Source organism: Lasioglossum baleicum, chromosome 6 (assembly GCF_051020765.1).
Source record: "Lasioglossum baleicum chromosome 6, iyLasBale1, whole genome shotgun sequence".
Taxonomy (NCBI): domain Eukaryota; kingdom Metazoa; phylum Arthropoda; class Insecta; order Hymenoptera; family Halictidae; genus Lasioglossum; species Lasioglossum baleicum.
Genome location: NC_134934.1, coordinates 8,617,492 through 8,643,438, shown reverse-complemented (window position 1 = coordinate 8,643,438; position 25,947 = coordinate 8,617,492). Strand labels below are relative to the sequence as shown.

Sequence of the window (25,947 nt, the reverse complement as noted above, 5' to 3'; positions counted from 1 at the left end):
ATTTCTCTTTTATGCACTAATTTGGAGGAATTCGAATTCTTATAAAGTACTTCAATGAACACGGATATGCATCTTTAGTCTTTCTAGAAAAAAATATTACAGTTTCAACGGGAAAGGTACCTTTTGCTTCAATAGTAGTATTGAACATTCTATTAGGTACAAAGACGCTGTATAATTTTGTTCAGGGTAGTACTCATAAATATGAGTCACTTAAGAAATTCAATTTAATCTGTCGGATTTCACGCTAAGAGCGTATGACACCAATTACATCGAGACCACGCGCATTCAAATACATAAATAAGTATTTATTTCACGGACAAGTGAAATCCACTATACTCGCTGATTAAGACATGCTCAAATACCTCGTGCATACTAAATTATTTTATAACATTTGTCTGACAATACAATTAATAAAAACAGTGTAGAAATATAAGATAGTTTCGAACTATCTAGTTGAGATTGTCCTACGATGAACAATGTTATGAACAACAGTATGAACAACATTCTATTAGGCACGAATACGCTGTATCATTTTGTTCAAGGTAGTTCATAAATATGAATCACTTAAAAAATAGAAGGGATTAATACTGACAGGATTTATTCAAATATTATGTACATTGCCATAAAAAATGCCAAAAGTTTTCTTAATGAGCAACCGTGTAAGGTGGTGAACTTCCAGTTTTGAAGTCATAGGAACCATGAGCTCTGTAACATAGAGGACGTAAATTATAGATATCGATTTAGTACATATAAAATGCATGTAAAATTATGCAGTACGAAATTATAACTTACTTTGGGTCAAGGGTGGGACCACCCATGTATGCCGTCGCACCACCCTTTTGTGGAGTTCCGAGGAATCCTTTTCGGTTTTCCACAGATTCGCTAAAGAACTCGTAGCTGCGTCCGTGAGAACAAGCACCTGTTTAACAAAATACGCTTTTATTCTTTTATAGACGTACACCATTTTTGGGACACTCTGTATAAATCTTGACATAAGTTTTTGAAAAGTGGGGCTTTATCAATTTCAATAAGAAAATTAAGTTGATCCTTACCGAGCAGGTCGTTACTGCATCCTGGCTGATTCTTTCCGCCATTGGCATAGAAGTCGGAGGTGCCAACAGCACTGTTCATTCCCAAGAAACCGGCACAGGTGTGAACAACTTGAACGTTTCTCGCATGAGTTCGATCAACCCTGTCATTAGGGCCATTGCCCTCGAACATTGGCTTGGCTGGGTCGAGAGCTGCGATTAAAAACATTGAAATATCAGTGTTCAATTTCCCAACAGGTAGTTGTAGAATGATTTCAATCTACTGTCGCTGACTGTGTGGTCTCCCTTTAGTAACAGACTTTCGATCTAAGAACTTGATTCCATTACCACCTAACTTTAGTAAACTCTTAGAAGGTAGCCAACTAGCTACACCACATAACTGAACACATGTCTCATTAATTAGGTTCAGATAGCCAATCAAAACTTTCCCAAAGACCCTCTGCACTTCTGTGTGTCCTCTTAGCAACTTTCAACCATCATCCTCGCTCAGACTGCACTGTCAGGTACAAAATGCTCAACATTAAGCCCAGTAATGGACAAAATAATTTTGAAAGTTCGGAGACCATCCCACGTTTCATCTTCCATTCATTCTTCCTCGACTCTGCGCTGCTTCAGTCACTTTGTCGCTTTGTCCAACACACAAAGTGCTGAAGGAAGATGAAAGAGGTTTTTGTTCTGAGACAGCAATGGCGCAATGTATAAACCATATTATTTTTCCCTCCGGGTGCATTAGACGACTGAGAACACTATACCGAATCTTCAAACAGGCTATGCGCCAGCTGAATGGAATGCAAATTTGCGTTCTCGCAGTGTCCCGGTTGAAGGATCTATTTGCAAGCTTGTGTTGTTTGCCGACTTAGGGGATCTGTGCGATCCTGATTCTGACAGTCGCGTGATTCAAATCTAGTCGCGAAATTCAATTCTACACTTTGTTTAGGTATATAGAAATCGTTACTATAATAATCGACGGTACCGCAAAGTCATATATTATGTATATACATATAGTGTAGACACAATATTCTTTGATCTCTTGCTCGGTGAGATAGTACTAATTCAATGATAAACTTTTCTTGTTTATAATGGTTTTTTCTATAAAACATTTACCAACACGTTCGTGACACTTTACGGATTCAAATGATACTAAACATGATATGTACAAGGATTAAAGTTTGTTTAATCCGCTATTACTCGAACGAATTGGTGGAATAGAATAATTAACTTGCTACATTGTTGAATTAAATCATTACTTTCATACAATGAATCGTGTTGGATATGGATTGGTTTAGATTGATAAAGATGGAGATATCAGTTCGGATAATCGAGGTTCTACTAAATCGTGGATTCAGCAAGCAAATATGCTTCGAATGCTGTCATGTTTGGACTCGTTTTAATCGGAAAAATGTCACGAATATGGTGGTAATAGTTTCATAAACGAAACGATTGAAAACAGAAAGGTTTTCTGATTGAAAACAGGATATTGTACTCACCAACGACTTCAGAAACCTGACTAGGCTTCGACACAGTTCGCGCTGCTAGGCTCACAGCATGAGCACCGAGAGAGTGTCCGATCATTTTTAATGTTGACGGCTTCAGGCTACACTTCGATTGCAGGAAGTTGACAAAACTGGCCACATGATTGGCCACTGTAGGTACACTCTTCGCCACTGTAGCGTAGTTCAGGTTCTTAGCTATTTGGCTCCAATCGACGATGATCACGTTACTGTCTAAAGCCTTTAAGAAAGCTGAAAGAAAATCATTTTTTGGTGGTTCAATCCTGGAGACTCGATACAAGAGGTTACAGTGGTTCACACATTTATGCATTAAAAATAGTTATTTGATACATGCATGATCATTTGTGCAACGTTCAGCATAAAATTGGAAATTACACGTACAATTTAGAGAAATAAATGTGACAGCTTTTTGCGAACAAATATGTGAGTCACTGTTTCGTGGGAGGATATCATTTTGTGTTACCATCGCGAACCAAAGTGCAGGCTGGTTTCGTTCCAGCACTCTTCCAACCATGAGCGACAACTATCGTTGGCCTATTCGCGTTCCACCTGCTCGCTATGACGCTGTTCGCGTCGTTTATTCTCAAAGATTGGCCGTTTGTAGGGTTTTGTCTGGAATTCAACAGTGATTCCTTTTTGTGCCTTAATTTCTTACGTTTCTAATGCAATCGTTTCATCTTGACAAGAAAACAACAATTTCTTCATATTTCTCCCATGGACGAGATCAATTATCTCTAATTAACAAAGTCCTATATTTATTATTATTTCGTTTGTCTAACATTTATCAATGAATTTTTCAAAATAAAACTTGCCGAAGATCTTAAGTGTGTCTTGCAGTAAATCAAATATTTTCCTTAAAATTTGAAGTAATAATATGAAAATTGTTTCGAACCGTGTATAGAGCGTGAAAGTGATAGAGTTCACGTCGGATGCCAAATTACTATTTTCCAGAGGAGTCAGTGGTTGGTAGTCGAGCTTAATTAAATATGGTACTCCAGCATCATCCGGGAAGATCGTGTAATTGGCCTGCATCAACGTAGTGAGCAGGGTTGGGTAGACTATAAACAAAGCCTGTTAAAATATTTCCCGATGTCGATCTCGAACTGTATAAATAATATAATTTTGTACGAACACAACGCCAACGAAGCTAGGGCGACCATTGTTGCTTTTGCTGCTTGAGGACCACTCCGTAATTGTTACGCTTCTTAGCTTGCGCGTCTCGGTGTCGCTTCTTTTATAGGTTTTATGGGAACAATGATCAACCAATCGAGGCACCGATGATAAGTTGCTGATACACGGTCCCACTGCCGGTTATTATGTTTTACAATACATTTTTTGATTCATTCGTTGTGAAACCTATTTTGATTCCCTCGAGCAGCTCTTTATAGATTTATATTAACTTTGCAAACATCTCGAAGTATTTCGAACATATCGAAATATTCGAATTTGTTCTGTTTGCAACAATGGAGACTAAGCCACACAAAAGAACGATTCGTTTCTCCACAAAGCCTTTCAATAAATTACAACCAATTTTTAAGGATGTTCTCTATCTTTGAATCGTTTTATCCTAAGCACAGCTGATTAAAAACGAAATTGATCTTCCAGTAAATTGTACAATATATTTTCTATTTTTAAGATTGCAAATAAAATGGTTTATTCCTTTTAATTTTCAAGACTTAGTATAAAAGTTTCTACCTTCTTATCGAAACTATGTTCGAGATGGAAAATGCAAAAAATACTGTTCGAGATATTAGTCATTAAAAGTCAAAATAATTCGGGAGAATTGTACTAATTTTCTAATTATTTGACTAGTTCTGCAAACTGAACAATTCATTGAGAGTAAGAAGAGTTAATATTATTTTATACGTTTATCAAGGTGACACTTAAAATTAAAGGAATAATTTGCAAAAGAACTGAAGAGAAGTAGAAGTTCACGGAGTAGGTCAAATGAAAAGTAAATTGAGCGACGCTAAACAAAGTTGGGACACAATTAAGAAAGGTTGTCGAAGGGATATTTACAGTTCAGTTCTCACGCCCTTTAAATCGCAGACTCCTCTTCATGATCGTCACAGGGATTCTTCAACGTTCGAGCAAGAACTACAGTGTCTGCGCCATTTTACATTCGTTTATATTCTCTTCGGATATTCTTCAGGTATCTATTTTCTTCAGATACCGATTCGCAAACGTATGTGATCTGGTGTATAGCGTATATTGATTAAAATTATCCACAATGTCATACGGTGTTTTTGTTGAACATTTCAGCCATCGATCAAATACCCACATCAGCTAACGAGTTATATAATTAAGAGACGCTCAGACGACAAATGTGAAATATTCTGGAATTTTATTCTCTTCGCGATTTCATCAAGAAGAAATCTTTTCTTCATTCGATTTTTGTTGAAAATTGCATTCTGTTATTAATTGTGGCTGTCGTCGATTCGCGATTTTTGCGACAACGTGAACGCGCAGCAAACAGAGTCAGCGGTGCAATTGTTGTGTTGCAATCCTTTGCTAAAAAAGCATCTATTCCGGAACAAAGAGTAGATGGGTATTAGAACGGTTAATCTCATAATTAATTCTCTCGGTCACTTTAGAGAAAATTATGATAGTCGTTATCTCGTTTATCGGGTGTGATCGTACGACACACAGAGATTAGGTGATTATGAGGTACTTATGTTTAACTAGTGAATTTTTACGAAAAATACGTTGTTATTTCGGACATCAAGTATTTGTTCGTGTGTGGTAGATTGATAACGATGAAATCAATCGTAGGCGAACACAATTCTGACGACGTTTTTTCTCAGGAGTTGTTGAACTTTAAATATGTAGATTTCAAGTAACTATCATATGCAGACTACGAAACTGCACAAATAATTAATTTAATGCAATTATGTACGTCACGAACATTTTATGTTCGGTTTATTTAACTTGAAGAAAATCAAATTTTTTCTATTCTTAAAACACTTTATTTTTTATGTCTCGAGTAAAGGATTCACAGTTTTGTTTTTCTTTCTTTATGAAAAATAAAACATTGCTTCCTTCTCGATAATGATTTATTTTATAGAATGTGCGCATATTTTTTGGAAAAATATTGCTTTATTTTTGATAATTATTTATTTTATACAAACTATTCAAATATATTGCTTCAGTTTTGATGAATATTTATGTTAGAAATAGGCTACATCTTTTACGATTTCTGAGTGCACAGAACGGAAGTGCGAAGTGCAACAGAACGAACAATTCAATATAAGTTTAATACAGTTTAGTTTCACTTTTTAAAATTCGTTGTGGTAGGCAAACACTATCACTCATATGTTCCTTCCCTTCATCGAAGATATATTTACCTTCCATCGTGAGAGACTTTTACTTTGAAAACTTTGAGAGAACGGTCGCGAACTTCGTCTATTTCACTAGTTTTACTTTAGTTATTACATTCTTATTAATGAAAAGCTCTTTCAAACAAAAACTGAAAACTTTTTTATCGATCCTCCACTTTTTCATTGGGAACAGAAGGATGAACAAAATTCGGAGAACTTTCTCAATGAATAGAGTCAAATTTTTTTACCCGACCATAAGAATTAACAAAAGACAGGGTTAAAGTAAAACAACAGCGTATGATTTATTTTAATAATAACATTGAAAGACACTCAAATTTGCACAAAAAATAACATCGAATAAACAGATCAACGTTGATCTCATATAAGTAGGTTCTGAAACATATAGAAAAGGTTGATGCAGAAGAATTGAATAAATTTATTCGTCTCTGCTATAAAATCGTCGGAAGCATCTGCAGAGGGAAGGAAGAAGGACGTCATGGGAAGTCCAATTTTTCCCCATAACGCGGATGGCCGGTGCGAGCATAATCTTCGGCCGATTTATTCGCGAAATTCCCGACTCGCCTGCGGAGCGATGGTCTCCTTGGTATATCTCCCGTATTTCTTCGCGAGACGATTACCCCCGAGGAACAACGAAATCCACTTACTGCCAGCGGAAAAATAGGTACAGGACAAACTGCTTCGCTTTGTCAGGGGTTGTTCCACCTGTCCGGAGCTCAGGTGGATTTCGTTCCGATGGGTTTCCGTCGCGGAAAGTCGTCGCACGCGATCATACTGGACGACTCTATCGTATCGCTTCTTCCCGGTACTGTCATTCGAACGCAATGATAGCGATGTGTATCGTCTCATACGTATTTCGACAATTGACCCCCTTAGTTGACAAGTGAATCAAGTCCCTTTTTCTTAATATCGTAGAAATTAGACTTCCGTGTAATATCGTACAAAAAATTCAATACACAATGTAACTTTATTGTAACCACATAAAGCGAAAGAATAGTAATTATGTCATTATAACTTAAAGTAAAATCCATATTTTTCCAATAGCAAACAAACAGTAACGTAACGAATAATCAAGTGCCATTATTGCACTGAATTGTGATACCAGTTTTTTATTTAATAATTAATGCACTACAAGTTTGCTGTATACTGTATTCTTCACCAGTTTCTTCAATTGTACTGGTCTTTAATGCTTCAAAAAATGCATGCCGAACTGGACGGATAGATTTCAGCAAATTTATCCAGAAACAGTACGCACAGATGGATATAAATTTTCTTACATTATATTTTTCAACTGCAATTATAAATTCAACTGCTGTTGTATAACCTTCGCTGCAATATCATCACTTTGCATTAATTTTAACAGATTATTAACATAAAACAAAGTATACACAAGTTAATCTGTTAAATAAAACAAGTATTCTTAATACTTACTATTTCTGTAAAAACTCCATTTTTCGTAATTTTGGACTTGTGCCACTTGTCCACTAAAGGGGCTGAATTGTCAGTTTTATTTAGATACATGATTTTTGTATGACTTGCTGATGTAAGCAAACTGTCTTTGACATATTAACCCTTTGCAGACGGAGTTATTTTTAAATCGAAAATGAAACATTTCTTCTGACCTAGAGTAATTCCATTCTATATTTTGTTCATTTTATGGATATAAAAATTGATATAATACCTCAGACAATACTGAAGTGTGTAGTAATTGATTAGATACACCAACATATATTAATAATGTAAACAATATTTGACTCTGAGTCACCACTCGAGTGCTAAGGGTTAAAAATCCAAAAGGCTAATTAAATACGTAAAATTCAGAAATAAGTGAAGCATCCCAATATGTTGTTCAGCACAATAGGAAGTATCTAGGTCGCGGTAGAGCCGCCTTGGTTTCGGCGCGAAACTAGGTTCCATAGCAAAGGGTTAATAAAACGATTCCGCCCCGAACGAGTGATGTACGGTGTCTGGGTTCGGCGCTCGTAAACTTTTCGGCTGCATGTGTTGCACATTCACGTTTCTCTGTTTATTTCAGTACGCCCAGGAAACGCAGCACGAGAAAATTCTTCGTGGATTGGCCGTCGGCATCGCGTTCACCATGTATGGCCGCCTCGAAGAAGCCGACCCCCTGCTGACCTCCCTCTGCGCCGATAAAGATCCGATACTTCGCAGGAGTGGCATGTACACCCTCGCGATGGCCTATTGCGGCACTGGAAACAATCAGGCCATCCGGAAGCTGCTGCACGTTGCTGTGAGTGCTCATCGTCAATTTTACGCCAAACCTCCATCCATTCGCTTGCTGTGCGAGAACACAGTTCTCCAGCGACCCAGCGAGCAACTGCTTTTCGACAACTCCCACATCGATAGCTGTCTATTCTGCTCGCGAACAGGGCTCGCGAGACTCTATTCTCGAGTGGATAGAGACGTGTTCACAGCTGTCGCTTGTGTCTCTATGATGTGTACGCCTTGGAGATCAACGGGGCTGTTACACCAGTCTCTAACATCTTTTGTTGATTTCGTTTATTCGAATATACAGTCAAAAAAAGTTCCCGGACATCCTTTGAAATTGTTTTACTTTCCCAAAAGTGGAACGTACGACTAGAGTTTCTTCAAGAATTTGGATGTAGTCCAGTCAACGAAAAGTTGTACAGAGAAATGGAAGGAACACAATGTTGAACTTTGGGTCTTTCTCGGAAACTATGCGAGATAGCGAAAAACTGAATCGAATCAATCCTGTGGCACATGTTGTCAGCTTTAATTTTGTATGGAATGGTCTTATCGCTAGGACGCATAGTTTCCGAGATATACGCGGAAAACCGAAAAAGGGGACCTTCTAACTAGTCCAAACAAAGTCCCGAAGTTAAAAATTGTGTTCCTTCCATTTGCCTCTACACCCCCCTTACGAGCATTCATTGACTGGACTAATGAGTTAGCTTGCTGAACGATGTCTAAAGAAAATTTAAAGAAAATTGTAATTGACAGGCATTGCGAAAGAAAAGTAGTAAATGTTTCTAATGAAAATTTAATTAAAAAATACATTTTGTAGAACTAACATTTTGTAGTCAAAGGACTGCAGATCAAATATGATTCTTCAGTATCGATCTTGGAGGCACAATCAATGATCAAATAATTTTTAAAAATATTTAATATAAAAGAAATGGCTCATTTTTAATATTTTGTGAACTCATTAATGTCAAAATTAAGGTTAAACATGCTCACTGTAAAAATTAGTGATTATCAACCCCCTGCTGATGGGGTACAAGTTTTGTTAGTTTTCTTTAAATTCAATTGAGTTGTCTTTAAGCTTCCGCAAAGAGTATAAAAATATTTCTGTTGAGAAATTATGAAAAATTTGTGATTTAGGTAAAAAAGTGTTGAAAGAGTAATAATCGAGATGTTGTTTCTTTAATCGTTATCTATCAAGGTTTTGAAGTCAGATTATCAGCTTCGTGTTTATGCGTTAATGTCGACGTAGAATATGTTCTACAAAAGCAGAAGATGTATACATAGTTCAGAATATAATTGCAGGATTACAAGCAGCTGTCCGAACAGATAACGCAAATTGAAACAGCAAATTTGCGTACAATCCTGTAGGTTAAGTTTGTTTGTTCGTAATTGGTGTGCATTCTTCCGGTTAGGTAACCATACACGCACGTGACCTCCGTTTCAGATCGATGTCGTAGATTGCTACGCATTATCAAATTCTTATACGAGATTAAACTGTCAAGATAACGCGACAATGATTACAGTAGTTCGCACTCCAATGAAATGAAAACAAAGGGAAATTGATAAACAATCGAGATCTGTGGGATGGAAAAAATGGATCTTATTGAAATATTAAAGTACACTCTTGACTACAATAGCGATAATTGATTAATTAATTTGTTCAATAAGTGCTTTTATTAACTCTAGGTTTACGGGACCCGTCAAAATGACAGGTTCTAATTTTCTTAATTTGCGATTATTGAGAATGTAAAGATGCTTCCCTGAGGAATTATTTACCAAATTTTGTACTTTTTAAATTTTCAATATAGGCCCACGTAAAAAATTTGTAAAATGCAACTGTTAGTATTTTTTCTACTATTCCGATCAATTGCTATTTTTAAAAACAATTTTTTTCACATTCTGTAGTAAACTAATTGTTCCAGCTTCTAGCCAAAAATTTATCGTCTTATTTAGAGCGTTAGTTAGCCTAGTGTTAATGATTGGATCATGAATATTCAGACAAAGTCTTACTGTTTCTCTCATTTTACAATTGCAGAAGATCCATAATTTAATTATTTCACCGTCCATTATAATATTGTTTCTTGGTCTTAAAAACAATGTAGATACTATGCCATGGTACAACATAATGCAAATCAATTAGGAGAATTTCTCCTTCGACAATAATAATAGAACAAGAAAATAGGAGAATGTAGAATTTCTAAACTTCTACATCATCGAGGTAAAAATAGATTGACGTCTCCCGTTTTGCTCAACAATAGTTACAATGTATTATCAAGGATTATTTCTAAGCTGGGTTTAGCAAATAATCGCTCTTTATTGAAAACAAATACGTATTAACTATAGACATTTTTTAAACAGAATAATACAAGAAAACCTACATTGAAATTGAAACACACAAGATTAAAGAAAATCTAAGCAAAAATTGACTAAAAATGAGCCAAATTTTTTAGAAAGCAAACCATTATCCTTCAACAATCTTAAGATAGCTTCGCAGAAACTTTTGGGTGATCGAAATTAATATACTACATATATGATTACCGCAAGGTGGGCGATAGATAAATATAGCTTGTTTCTAAAAACAGATAAGATTAGTATAAGTTTATTGAAGAGCTATGTAGGTGTGTCTGTATCTTCCCAATAATATCTGAATTAATTTTCGTGCAGGTCTCGGACGTGAACGACGACGTCAGGCGGGCTGCCGTCACCGGATTAGGATTCCTGTTGTTCAGGTGAGTACTATTCGAGACTATTCAAGTGCATGGGACGATATACGCCCGGGGAATGCGATTTCTTTTACGGGCGGTGCCCAGAAATTCCAGAAATTATTGGACCAGCATTACAACAAATTCAAAAATGCATTGCATTGCATTGCATTGTAATTTTAAATTCAAGTTACATATGTACTTAGACTTGGACTATTCCAAATCAAAATTTTCACTCTGGATACACAATCTTCTATAACGAGATACTTTCCACACATTTTTCAACGCCGGAGGTACAAAATAACTAATTATATAAAAACAACAATCTTATATAATACTTCATCATAACATCTGTCGTTCCAAACATTGTAGAAAACAAGATTCAAAGAGATTTCTTATAATCGTGTGATAGTTCAGTTGTTAAAAACCACACTGAACAGTGTACGTTTCAATTAACAATATTTTTGAACGAGAAATATTGATATAAACTATTTCGCGTTGAAAAATTGCTACAGTGAGGTGTACACTGCGTCAGTCTGTACTTTTTGATCCCAACAAGCCCGATACTTGCAAATGAACCTCGTCTGTTCTCCAGAAACATTGCGGAAAAATTTCAAGAGAAGAAGCTACGAACTTTCCGCATTTATATGTTAATTTCGACGGGAAGCATTTTGCGGTGTCTATTTAGAATTTATCACGGTTTTTCTGTCTTTTTCTGATCACGTGGAAATGAAAGAGGATGGACGAAGTCTGTTTACTGTCGCTCGGAAATTCTGTGCTACGGTTTCGAGAATACCAGCTCGCGAAATATTGAGCTCGCCCGTGGAAAATAAAAAGGGCTTTTTATCTTGAAATCTTTGCCGCGAGAAATTACACTTTTCACCTCGAACAATGCGTCCGGCGAATTAAAAAGTAAATGAAGACTGCGTGAAGTCCTGAAGAATTTTACATTTGATAATTCTCGGGTTAGTCAAACACAAGAAAAAATCCCGTTTCTACCTCAAGAAATCTTATAATTATGTGGATTCTGTGCATTCATGCCAAAAATTAGTTGTTCAGATCGCAAATAGCAAAAAGATTAATACACCTAATCAAATTATTTCAGAGGGGAAGAAATTTCTATCATTAACTGAAATAGATGCACGAAATTTCGATTTTCCATAAAAACCCACAGTCTGATAATAAATCAATGTTTCCTCCGTTCCACTTTTTATAAAAATTCAGAGGCTATTGACAAGTTTCTAATCTAATAATTAATTTTTCCATGAACCTATCTATACAGTTCCAAACTTAATTTACGAAACTTATATGCATAATTTCTAGCAGAGATCATTCGTTGATCGGTATCAGTTTTCTGATTTCGCAGTCGCGTGCAGTACACACGTGTGACCGATGTTTCGCGACACAGATTAGATACACGGTAAATGATCGCCTTATGAATCATTCCAAACAACAGATAAGCTATTCTGTCGTTTACGAAATCAAGTTTCCCAAACATCAGCTAATCTTACTGTCGAAGGAGATTTAAAGATTTGATCATCCACACTGTGCAGCTCAGTTCCATTCGAATACGCATTTAACCGCGGATTTAAATGTAGTGATCATGGATTACGGAGTGTGTAAAATGATCTCGTTGTTCGTTCCGTTTTATGGAAGTTAATTATTTTTTCGAGCCAGTGAATCGTGCGATTCCCTTTCAAACGTTTCAATTGAATCGTCTACACAATTGTCTAGAAAATTAATTGGCTATCGAGCTGTCTCTAAAATATATTTTCGAAAACGATACCGCTGCACCCCTGGCTATTAAATCCTCCATTCTGTGCAATTTTCGATGGAAAATTTATGTTCTCTGTATGACCATCGTATTAGCAGTGCCGCAATATTACAGCTACATTTTGCATCGTGTACTTCTCCATATCGGAATCCAATAATTATTTGTGATTCATTTATTGGAGAACTTCGTTGACCTGAAATCTTCCCAACAATTTCGATGTGTTGCACATTGTACGGATAATTATTGTTTAATTACGTCTACTGAACTCTTCCGAGAGATACGTTGCACACGTTGCTATCCTCTCGATTCATCAATCTGCTGCCGAGAGTGTTCATCGTTAACTTATGTATTTGCACACGCTTCAACCATTTTCTTGCAATTTCTGGGCACAATAGTCTTTATAAGACTTTATAAGGTTTTGAGAGAAAAGTGTTCAAACTTCAAACATTTTTTAACCCTTAGCAGTCGAGGGGTGCCTTAGAGTCACCACTAAAAATTGCTGTACCATTGTCCATAATATTGTTCACATTCTTAAATCTGTTGGTATCTAATCAATTACTACACATTTAAGTATTGTATGAGGTGTTATATCAGCTTCATATCCATAAAATGAAAAAAAATGGTTGTAATTATTCTAGGTAGGATGAAATGTTTAATTTTCGAGTTAAAACAGCTTCGACTGCACAGGGATAACATAACAATTTTACTAAATCGGAGTTGGGAAATAGCCAATTAAAATTTTAATCAAGATTGATTGATGTGTACGATTAAAAAAGGTAATCATTGTTCGTCAATTATCCGATTGACGATTACAATTGAAAAGAATGTAATTGTTAACCGCAATTAACGACTAAAGTAGGAGTTTAATTGTTAATCGCGATCAACGAATGAAGTAGAAATTTATTTGTCAATCGTTGTTTAAATGTTGTGGCCCAACTCTGTACTAGATATATAGCATTCTTGTAGCAAAATATCAAAATAATCCTGAATGAATCATTAAGAAAAGAAATTGATTTTTTGAAAATGGAATCCTGTTAACGCGAATGGAGTCGAAAATCCGAAGCGCGAATAAGCAGAGAACTCGGCAGGCATAGATTTTCGCGGAGAAAGCGGTCGACCAGGAAACTTCTTGAATTTTCGCGGCAGGACAAACGTTTACCTTCGTCCGAACGCAAAGAAACTTTTTTAATATGTCGACTTATTGCGTGGCCCGTGAATTTGATCGACAATCGGCCGAGCGAGTCCGGGAGCGTCGCTCGGGAGAAAAGTCGATAGTTTTCCATCAGGGATTCGACATATCGCTGATCCGGAAGTATAATGACATTAATAACACAACTGCGAAAATTGAAGATTCGGTTTAATTCCTTTATGAGAGTAGTTTATAGACATTGTGGGTTATTATTGCAACTTTTAAGTTATTTCAATTTATAAAATAATAACTACCAGCCTCGATTTGCATTATGTCGATTTACAAACATCTAGTAAAGTCAATTTCACAAAATTTTACAGTTGCGTCGTGGAGCAGCGATATTAGTTTATTATGATTAGACATATTAACCCGCTCCGAGTGAGTTAACCCGCTCTTTATAGAACTTAAGAACCCGTTCCGTACCGTTACGATGGATTACATAAACCTGCCTTGGTTAACCCGATACGGGTTAGATTCGGGTTCGAATTCCTGGTTTCCATCTCTCAGAATTTGACGGATTGAAAGTTCCTTTCATTTCGCCGTTCGCTCCGCGCAATAGCCGGTACCGATCCGACCCGGCCCGTTTTCTCGTTCCGCGATTTCACGGTACAGTTTTCGCGGTCGAGAGCCTCCGCGTTAATCTGCCCGACGTTTTTCTACTAAACAGAGGAGGAGGATCGATCCGAGCGATAGAGGCCCTTCTCGCAAGGGACGACCGATCCAATTGTCCGCTACGCGATTTTAACGAGCTCTGCAAAACGATGACGGAATAACAGCGCCGAATATGAAACTCTTCTTTTGCCATTCGTCGTTCATTTTTGCCGCAAAAATATTTTTCCATGATACAGCGACTGAGAAACGCTTTTTCGGCCACAAATTTGACGAATTAAGACGTCTGCTTGAAACTACTATACCTTTGAAGATTGAAGCTTCCCCTTCACAACGAATACTTAATACTTGATCCACAATTTTCTCCAATCGGTTATTTAAATATTGATTTATTTAAAGACATGTTTTCTCTCGAAAATGCTACCGATTCAAGCGTCTCGAAAAATCTTCCGTAGATTCGAGAATTGAGGTTTCCCCCTTACAATCACACGCAAAACAATTGAGTTACGACATTTTTAGTCTTTTTAGCTAGGGAAAATATTAAAAAGTTCCCGAAAGGTTAACACCTCTGAAAAATATTGTCCTACGTTCTCGACTGATTTTCTTCGGGAAGGAATCATTTCCTTGTATCCAAATTTCGGAGGCACCCTGTATAAGAGTCCCTGCTTTGTCCAAGGACCCGACTATTTATCCTTTCTGACAATCCATTCAGGCGAGTCCGTCGATCGAGTGTTTTCAATTAAGGGAGCCTGCGAGGAGCGCATATCGATTTCCCAGGTCGGATCGAGATTCATTAAAGCCGGTGAAAAAATGAGGAACTCGGGGAGCCTCCCTCGATACGCAGTGTCAATAGAATGATTTTTCTTGGACGAGGGAACAGTTCCATCGCGAAGTCGGGATTCTAAGTATCGATTTCTGGTACACGAAATGTTTCAACGTTCCTCTATGTCGTTGTTTAATCCCTTTTTTCTGAAGGGATTTCAATTTAAGGATAAAACGCGTTTCTATCCCATGCTTTCGATATTAATCCTCGAAAGGTGGATGCTTTCGACAATTTCATTCTGCTCTTGATCCATTAAAATCCTCGCGCATGTCCCGAGCGCATTTTTATATTGAAAATAAATTTTTAGTATTATTAGGCGTACACGAATTAATTCGTGGTCTTCGCAATGCATTAGTTGCAACTTTATTGTGCATTCATACTTCTCACTGGACTGCATATCTGTACCCAAAATAAAAATTGTCTGCATCAATTGGAGGGGGTACTGGAACCAAATAAATATTTATTTCTTCCCGTAATCATTTCAATGACTCGACGATTATATATAACGGCACTATATTTTACCCATCCATTTTCACTATAAATGCATAAAATTCGCTGTCTACCTTACCTATTACCCACCAATTTTATTCCAGATTAGTAGAAAGAACAGTCTCCACACGTTTTTCAAACCGTAAAATATTCTGATTATTTTTACTTGAAAAAAATCACACGTACACTTCAAATGCCAAGAAATATGTGTGGAACATCCCAGCGCAAAAGGTTCGACAGTTCTTCTGAAAAAGATAGAAATAGCAGAATGCCCCTCGTGTGCTGAGACGCCATGATCGTTTTAAATTGCAATTTCGGGAGCATCCAGTGCAACGATGAACGAGAGATCTTCCTAGGACCTAGGACGATCAAGCTTCAAAGGTGTCTCCCCGGAGTGTCGCTTTCTTATTTCGAAAATTCCTTTTCTGACGATGGCGATCCTCCGAGCGCCGGGACTCGCGGAAACTTGCGGAGACACACTCGAGCAGCCCTGGGATTTCAAATTTCACGCTGCCACGGACGCTTTTCCAGCTCGGGAACTTTTGCTCGCGAGTAATCGGATATTTACCGTGATTCCCGCACGAAGTAGTCAAGACGAACAAGAACACGAGCCACGTTCTACCAACGGAACCCATTCCGAACGCGTTTTCTTCCTCGCGTCTTGGTTTAGTAAACTGATGGACGGCTCCGACACGGGTTCTCACTGAAAATTTCATCGGCCTTGCCGCCGCTTCCGCTCCAAAATCATTCTGTGACGTGCTTCCGAAGGCTGGCCGGACTATTTTTGCGAATATGTTTATGAATTTTAACGCTGGCCGATGGGACGTGGTTCAGCTTCTTCTCTTGACCGTGACAGTATTAGGTCACTTCATAATTAATGCTGGTTTTAGAGTTTCGGCTAGTTTCTCGGCACAATAGTGAGCGTGAAGACTGCGCAAGAAAAAATGTTGAAAATGTATTTACCTTCTGGAATGCTTAACATCGTTTAATTAGTAGTTAGTATACTAATATGGTTCGCAAGAAAGTAATTTCGGTATTTTAAGGTGAAATAAAACCGAATCTTTTTATTCAAGCGATCACAACTTCAATCAATAGTATATTTTATTCATTAAAAATCATTACTCGGATAAAAAAATTGAGCTTTATTTCACCTTAAAATACCGAAATTACTTTCTTGCCAACCAAATATTTTCGGATCAAAACACTTATTTGATGTCTTTCAATATATTCATTATTATTCTCTGTTATCGTTAGTAATCTCTCAGATAATTCGTAGATTTCTTTGAAAAGAAAGAACTGTTTATCAGTTACACAATTTCTCAATAATTACAATAACTAACAACTAGACTGCGTACCTTCACACATTTATGGCACGTGCATTCTACATATTCAGACATTAATATCTACATTGTTCGAATCTGCTCGAACGGGAGAATTATTTCTGTTCGGTGATGGGGCGATCTCGAATATTTAACAGAGAATTGTAACGAGAAACGAGGTCAGACTCATTGTAAAAAGAACAGAGCGTCCGTGTTCTGACGGTCTGAAGGTTTAATTCGGCCCGACGGGAATCGTTAACGAACGAATCGAAATATTTTCGCGTTACCCATCGACCGGATGCGGTTCCTCCGAGCGCGGTAGAATCGCGAAGAAAACTCATGGGCGACTTCCGTTTAAGAATGCAAACAGATTCCGAAGGATCTAGGCGTTGCGGGATCTAGCTAAGCCCGATTTTAATCAACGCCGGTAATCGGGGGATAAATGTAAATTAATTTCTCCGAGGACCAGCCGAGGATTTCCATCCACTAAATGGGATCCATGAATCGTGACTAGATTACTCGAGGAGACAATCTCGTCGACAAAGCCTGTCGATTGATTCCGATTATGCATGCGATTATTAACGCACGTTGCTTCGCTCAATCTGCAAATGTTAGGTGTCGAGATATGTTCTCGGCCATTTTTCGGCCGAACTTTTTTATTCAAACAAAGATTTTTGAAAATTCCTATAGGTACGTAAAGATCAAGTTCAAATATACTCATCTATATATAAAAAGACAATCCTGACTCATTCACTGATCAACGCCCAGGCTAAACCCTTGGACCTAGAAAGCTGAAATTTTGCACAGAGGTTTCCTTTATGTGATCTATACAAGGGATAAGAAAGGATATTTCGAAATTCAACCTCCAAGGGGGTGAAAAGGGGTTGCAACGTTTGTATGAGGAATATTTTGATCGTGGTCGGATTTGCTTGAAACTTGGTCTTAATGCTCTTTGATATAATTAATCAAACACCTGTGTTTCGGCATTTTAAAAAATTGATCCCCTAAGGGGTGAAAAGGGGGTTTTAAATCTAAGATGGCGGCATAACATAAAATTAAAACTCTATAGGGGTGAATGGGGGGTTAAAAGGTTTTATGGAGAAACAATATCAATTTCCGAGGGCATTAAACGGTTTTCTATGCGAGCGAAGCCGCGGGCAAAAGCTAGTATCAAATATAGAAGATTTGGCAACCCTACTGAAGAGTCACGTGTCAGGCTGTCACGGAAGAAAATATCGGAAAGCTTCTGTCTAAGGATGAAATACTTTAAATCGAATTTACACGTTCCAGATTTTAGAGTCCCAAGATAATCGGGAAAGAGGAGGATTACGCATCATGGGATCAGAGAAAATCTGGGTTTCATAATAAATTTTGATTAATTACCGTAGCCTTCCGGGGCACCAGGAAGTCGGGATAATGTACTCAAAGCGACCTTATTATCAAACTTCCCTTTCTCCGGAACTTGTCGACTTGGTATCTAATGCATCATCCGCGATCCCTCAGTGCTCACTTTGATGACACAACGGGTTCCTTTTACTGACGCAAACGACATTTATGATATTAGTCTATTTGTTAGCAACAACGAAAGGTATTGCTTTAACGTCAGAAAATTTGCACAGATGTGTACAAATTACTCGCAGCGAGCACGGTTTATTTGGAGCGCAACGTGTAATGTTTTCTTGTAAACGAATTATTAATACTTGCATTATTTGAGTGAAATTATTGAAGGAAGAATAAAATTGTTTTATTTGCCTCCTGTTTCAATGTACAGTTACGAGCAAAACTGATTACACACACTTTAAATTAGAATAACTTTTTTATGAATGGACCAAACGACTTCAATTTCTCTAAAAATATGTTGAAAAATTATTTTTACGACTTTTTTAGCTGGGCCAATAACGAAAACTTAGAAGATGTGTTCGATCAACTTGTATAGATTATATACTCTCAGAAAATTTCATTGAAATTGGTCAATTGGTTTACGAGTTATAAACGATCAAAAGTGGTAAAAATTGCAATTTTTCAAGATTTTCTGACTTTTTACCACTTTTAATTGTTTATAACTCGTAAACCAATTAACCAATTTCAATGAAACTTTCGGAGCGTATATAATTTATACAAGTTGATCAAACGCATCTAAATTTTCGTTATTGGCCCAGCTAAAAAAGTCGTAAGAATAAATTTTTACTATTGTTTTTCACAATTCAATAAATACAGAAAAATAAGTAAATAATAAATATAAATATACAAAAAATAAGAAAATTTCGCATAAAAATCCACAGTGATTAGGAGAATGTCTGAAGTGTTCTTATTGATAAATTAATGCTGTTAGAGCATTTTCCGTATTCGCTTTATGGCACTCTTTCCTCCTCCTATAGCGGGTTGAATAAAATTAATCGTCGCTAATACAGCCCGCTGAAAAAGGCTTTTATTCTTTTACCCCATTATATTATTCTTATCAGCGCTTTCGATATGGTGGGCGTTGCTCTCGACGCCATTAGCGTTTTTTGTTGTTTAATGAATTCTTCCACTCCGGCGCTTTACGCTGTTGCGCCACGTACGCTCACAAATGTCATTTTCGTCTTCGAGTCTGTGTTACGATCATTAATCCTTGTAGATGACAGTTAACACGTGTACTGCATTCGTGGTAATTATAGCCAGCCCCTTGCAAACGTCTTGCATAGCAATGCATTTATCGATCTTAAGAAACGAAAGAAAAATAGATGGGGAAAGGACAGTATCTATGATAGATACTGGAAGGAAATTCTCTATTCAAATTTCATCACACTGCTATCTATTCTTATCAAATAAAATTGAAAAATGATTTCTTCTCAGAATTTCAACTAATAATTTAAAAGAGCACATCTAATCTTGATGCACGACATAATTTATTTTAGCTGCTTTGATTCCTTTTTAAATATTTGTGTTAATTGGACTTGATTGGACTTGATTTGAATCGTATTTGAATAATTGTCCAAGTTAAAATGTTTATCACATCAAGCCATAAAATCTGCAATGTAATGATCAGTATTATCCACGAGCATATTAAAAGTAATGACTATTAACACATTATTTAAATTCTTTTTTTTTGTCTCAACATTCTCTTTCATTTGTTATGGAGGTTTGCAATTATTTTTGGGATTATCTGCTCGATATGGAGGTGGTATACGATTGTGTGCTCGGACAGATAAACGGAAAGAAGGTTTACTCGCGGCACTTTTATTGTGGAGATTACCACATCTTGTCGAGAGAAATTCGTTTCTTCTCGAACAGGATTCGAGTTCAGCGGCACCGAAATCCGCGCTCGATGGACCAATATTCAAATGTTGCCAATAACATAGTTCCATTGAATTTCATACACCTACGCTAGATATCGACCGACGTTATTCGATGCACCGTGAAATGCACTCCGCCGCAGACGATCCGCTTTTCGCGCGTTTCCCGTCGCGTCGCCGCTTGGATCAATTTGTTTCTCGATCGCCGCGTTTCAACTGTATTCCGAAATCGTTCGTTGTCTGTTCGAGCGCTTTTTGATATTTTCAAGCATGATTGGTAAGAGCAATCTTTCACCCCAGGTCAAAAAGAAGTCGAATCCATTGATGTATATTTACGGGAAAAAGTGACGTTGATCTACATGCACAAGTTTTCGTCGAGATATGAACAGTCCACAATCACTCACATCTATGTATGCAAATTTTCAAAAGAGAAATTCGTGCGAAGGATTTCGTGCGATTTCGATTTATTTTATATCAACTAAATATTCTGTTCTTAATCATTTTAACGAGTTTCAAATAATACGACAGTACTTTTAATCCCTTACACTGATATTTATCTTTCTGGATCTGGAAAATCTTGTTTGCATATCATTTCGTAATCCAATGCTTCTAATTGATTATAAAAAATCAGGTCGTTTGGTACAATTGTAGAAAGTTATTCTACAACAAAATAGAAGTCTTTTCAGTTCAAGGGAAATTAATAACAGACACGTTTATTAGACCCTGTTGAGAATTGTAGGGCAAGGGGTTAATCTTGTTTCTTTAAATGAACATGTTGAAACATTTTTGTATACTCTTGACTGTAGAATAGCACGCCATCGCGGCACCTAACCAAAGAGTCGTTGCCATATAAATAATTGTTCCATTATCGATAGGAACGTGGTGTACTCCTCGTTTGGAGTATATCTTCGCGCATGTGCTGATGATAAGGGAATTCCGTATAAGCACCGACACACTCCGATCCGGTGCACGATAAGTTAATGAACTTCGATCCACCTTGTCCTATCCATATCGCAGCGTGTTGACCTTAACGGGTCTGCTCGTTAGCAGATGATTCTCCTATTTCTGGCACTGCCGATCGTTGCCAGATTCGAGAAGTCGTAACACTTTGGAACACGTGGTCCTAATTGCATGCTCTTGCGAATTGCAATTCTCCAAAATATACACGTAGTCCCTGGTTTTAATGTTCAAACTTTGACAGTATATTCTATCGCACCAAATAAGACAAAAATGTTATGCAAACATAGGTCACGTAGAGCTTTATTCGAAAGTTATAACAGAAATATGCAACGCAATTTATGCTCATAAATAGACAGCGGTTCTTTATGCAAAATAAAAATGTTCTATCTAAATTGCAACAAAGTGGAGTGAAATAAAAATTCATTTTCTTTCTTAATATGTCTAATAGATTAAAAATAATGTAGTAAATTAAATTCTTCTAAAATTTTTACTGTCTTAAATTGCACCTTTCCATTTTTGTCATAAATGCATAATCCGCTGCCTCCTCATAAATGTATTGCATACGAACCATTATTTTCAGTTAGAATATTTGAAATGAAAGAAATAAAATATTTCGAGATGAAATCCAGATATTATTAATATGCTTCAAATAAAACACTGTTTCAAAAACATGTCGCATCGAATAAAATGTTTTATTTTCAATTTAAAAAAAACGATTATTTGTTATTTACTATTTAAAATGCTATTTTACCCACCTCTGGTGTATTCTCACTATTATAAAGCAATCTACACGCTGCTCTTCAGTACTCGGTCGTTCCAAAAATTCATTTTAATGATCATTCAGGTACTGACGTGACCTATCGCGACTAACAGCAACACATTCATGAAAGATGTACCTGTCGTCTCGCGAAAGCTTTCTTCTCGATGATTGTTTCCTCCGGTACGGTGTTTCTCGTTCGAGCATCGGCCAAGTCGAAAGCACTTTTTCCTGGCAACAAGTTTCCTTTCGAGGAAAACAGTTTCCAAGGATTCGCGGGTTTCCAGGAGCTTAGCGGCCACGCGAAAACATCCGGACACGGACCAGATTTCCCGAGCTCTCGGGAAAGGCGGAAAGTTCTCTTGGCGGATTTCCATACCCAGGATCTTTATCGATTTCGCGCGATAATCGAGCCGCCGCCATCCCCGAAATTTCCATAATCCGCGGCTGGTTATCTCGGGAGAACGCGCGACCTTGTTGTCATCTTACGACTTTCATTCGCAAACGAAAAAGTTTCCTCCCTGCCATACTTTGTTCGGACAGCCCTTATTGCGTTTCCTTTATTTATACGGGGTATTCTCTAAATTGTGGTACAAATTAAGTATCTAGTACATTCGTTCATATCACTGTTAAATTTGTAACAATTGACTAAATACAATCAATTTTAATCATGTAAAATTTGCTTCTGAATCAGTTTTAAGGGTTCACAGAAGAAGAAAATAAGAAAAATTTACCACAAATTTACGAATTCTCTAAAAATGTTTGGAAAAGCGACACGAATTTCTAAAATTATTTTTCTCCTGACCCTCGACCCACATTACGAATAAATATTTAATGTTTGCAACTGAAGGAATTCGCTTATCGTCCATCTCCTACGAACGATTGCAAATTCTTGCAGGAATAATTAAAAAATGTCAATCTCGGATTAATCCAAGATAATTCCCCAGCCGGATACTAATCCGGGGCGACGATCCGTTATTTATCCAATATCCTGTCGCGTCTAAGGAATTGCGCCACGGTTTCGCAGCCGGTTTTAATTATTCAAGATCCGGGGAGAGTCGGGATTTGTTCGTCGAATGAAAAAACGTCGCGTGCGTTGCATAAATAGTTTTACGTCGTGTTTTTACGGCTGTCCAGGCATTTCAATAAGACGATTCAAGGTGAGATCGCACACGGTCCAGTTTTCCGCGCGCGGATTTGCGGCTCGCGCCTCTCGCCTCTCCCCGTCGCGTCGGAACATTTCCCCTTTTTTTTTGCAGTAGCGAAAAGAGACCGCGACACGACCGATTAAGCAGGGAAATGGAAAACAGTCCGCCGTGAATTTGCATTAATGGCGTATGTGCGTTCCCGAGCTATCGATCCCGCCTTAACAATTATATTCCACTACCCGGAATAAGACGTGGCTCGACCACATATCGCGTTTCCATCTCCGTTCCCAATGCGAATTTCTCGGGTTACACGCGAAAACTAATTCCGCGAAACTACCCGTGTTGCTTTACCCTTTTCCCGAGCGGAAAAAATCGTTTCGCGCCGCGATGTTTGCGAAAGTGCCGGGTACGGGGTCCGGTCGGACCATCCTGCAAAATTTCGCCATTTACATCCTTCCTCGCACGAGAAAAGACGCGTTTACAGCTGAATTTTATCCTGTTATTAGACTGACAATCTTTGTGCGAATTTCGCTTTTTACTGAGAATTTTCAAATGTTGCGCTGGACGAGTTTCGACGTTTAAGGGCTGCGAACGTGGATAGCTTTCTTCAGGACAGTATTATTGTTGACAATTCATTACTGTACAATGGCTTCAGCAAAATCCATATTTTTCGCTGTAGCAAGTAGTATCTAAAACGGGATGAAATCGATCTTATTATTATTATTAGACTGCGGATTTTATGCATTTATGGGGAAAATGAGTAGGTGCCATTTAAAACAGTGAAAAAGTTACAACGATCTAATAATGCAAATCTAACGTTTTCAGCTTGTTAAAACGACTAACGTAAGAATTAAACGTTTATCTGGCTCCAGTCTCTTGCAAATGGCGCAGACAATTTTTATTTTCCATAAAAATCCGCAGTTTAGTTATTATGAAGGAGTCTAAAGGACTAATCCTGTAGTACTTGTAACATTTATTTTACAAGCTCGTCCTTTAAAATTAAACATTCTTAACTAGAGTATGCAAGCAATTCTTTGCTTGCATTGTTTATAGGAGCATTGACGGAATATGTTGCCAGTTCAGACAAAACGAAGTTCAATTTCAGTTAATTGTTCCCCACAAATTCAATTCCTGCAGTAAAACTCCATTTCTTTTATTCTTCGAAGCAAGAAAATCCTCGAAAATTGTCGGATCGAAATTGGAGGGCGCATCCCACTTGATATATCTTCAAAATGGCGTCTAGTCACCGGCAAATTGCATTGTAACAGTGTAAGACGAAGATTGTTTCCGACGAGAAACGAGAGCGATCTTCGTCGGCTTTGACGCCTCGTTATTTTCTTCCCCGCGAAACGATCCAAACCACGTTTACACATCATTTTCGTGGGAACGCGACATTAAGTCTGCGGGAATGAGGAACACCCAGGGAAAATATCAATAAACAGTGGCAACTTAAATAGATCCATGCTCCGCTAGTGAAACCCGTTCGAACCACACCGCGGAGAATATTTTTATTTACAGAAACAATATTTGCCGTCCCCGTGGATAGACAATGGGAATTTCAAGCGTCTCTGTGGCCGCCAGCGTCTCGATGGTCCATTTGAGCGTTGCTTTTTCATTTTATTGCGACGTAATTGTTCATTCGAAACAAGTTTCACGTCGAACACTTCTAAACATTGCTTTTAAAACCGTCCAAAAGAGTTAAATATTGCGGTAAAAACATTTCATGTCTTACATAATGAGTTCTTAAAGTAATTTCACATTTTAAAGTATTCGTACACCTTTTAAAAACTAATAAATGTTTTATAATTGTACCAAACGACCTGACGTTCTGTAAGCAATTAGAAGCGTTGGTTTACTAAATGATCTGCAAAAAAGATTTTCCAAAAATTACAATTTACATGGTTGCATGCTTAAATAAAAAAGGCATTTTTTAAAACTTTTTTGTTTGGGCTCTTAATAAAAATTTCATCGAAATCGGTTGACGCAGGAAAAAACGACACGAATCGAAAGATGTACGATTCTGTGGATTTTAACCAGAAATTGATCAAAAGTTGTTTAAAACTACGATTTTCACCATTTTTAACCGCTTGTATGTTACATCGTGTGTATGTTAATCGATTTCGATGAAATTTTCAGCATGTGCGTAACTAACATAGATTCACAAAACATATATTTTACATTTTCATCGAGGGCCCAAGTAAAAAGGTTTTAAAAAATCCCTTTTTCCTTTTTGCATGTAACCTTGTCAATTATAATTTTTGGGAAATCTTTTTTGCATATCATTTCGTAAACCAATGCTTCTAATTGATTATAAGTTATTAGTTTTTGCAAGGTGTACGAATACTTCGTACACCCACTGTATTTATCTAAAATGGCTAATATTTTGGATATTGAAAAGCTATGATTATAGAATAATTGAGACGTATATATATATCCAAAATTTTTCTCAAAATATGAAACTTGAAAAATTCAAATTTCTGCCAGAAAGAATTTTATACATTTATTACATTACATTTTATACACCAATCTTGTAAAAAAATCACTTCTTTAACACAAATTTTCCCGACACTTTTCTTGGTCACGAGAATGGGTTACTTTCAAGAATCTATTTGTTACTAAATAGTACTGTTTATGGAAAATTATTATTGTAGATTGCTCGCATATATATCCAGGTACATGAGAGAAAAGTTTGTCATTTTGAACGAATTAAAAATTTCGACTCTAAGCGCGGGTTAAACTGGCCAAATACCCTATTTTGCGACGTGTTCATGGGAAAGGGTG

At 37.2% G+C, this 25,947-nt stretch overlaps 2 protein-coding genes across 2 annotated transcripts in view; one reads left to right on the top strand and one right to left on the bottom strand.

Annotated features, from left to right (window-relative positions):
• The window catches only part of Rpn2 (Regulatory particle non-ATPase 2), a 102,540-nt gene that overhangs the window by 3,816 nt on the left and 72,777 nt on the right, over positions 1–25,947 (top strand). Inside the window, exons 9-10 of the mRNA XM_076426442.1 lie at positions 7,931–8,146; positions 10,786–10,850. Coding sequence (XP_076282557.1) covers positions 7,931–8,146; positions 10,786–10,850 — 281 coding nt within the window. The remainder of the gene's footprint in view (positions 1–7,930; positions 8,147–10,785; positions 10,851–25,947) is intronic.
• Positions 575–3,720, bottom strand: LOC143209431 (pancreatic triacylglycerol lipase). The gene is made up of 7 exons (XM_076425043.1): positions 3,693–3,720; positions 3,453–3,618; positions 3,024–3,172; positions 2,537–2,791; positions 1,053–1,241; positions 793–919; positions 575–705 (listed from the first exon to the last, which is right to left on the bottom strand). Exons 1-7 carry the CDS (start codon positions 3,718–3,720, stop codon positions 645–647), a joined length of 975 nt encoding a protein of 324 aa, XP_076281158.1. The 3' UTR covers positions 575–644.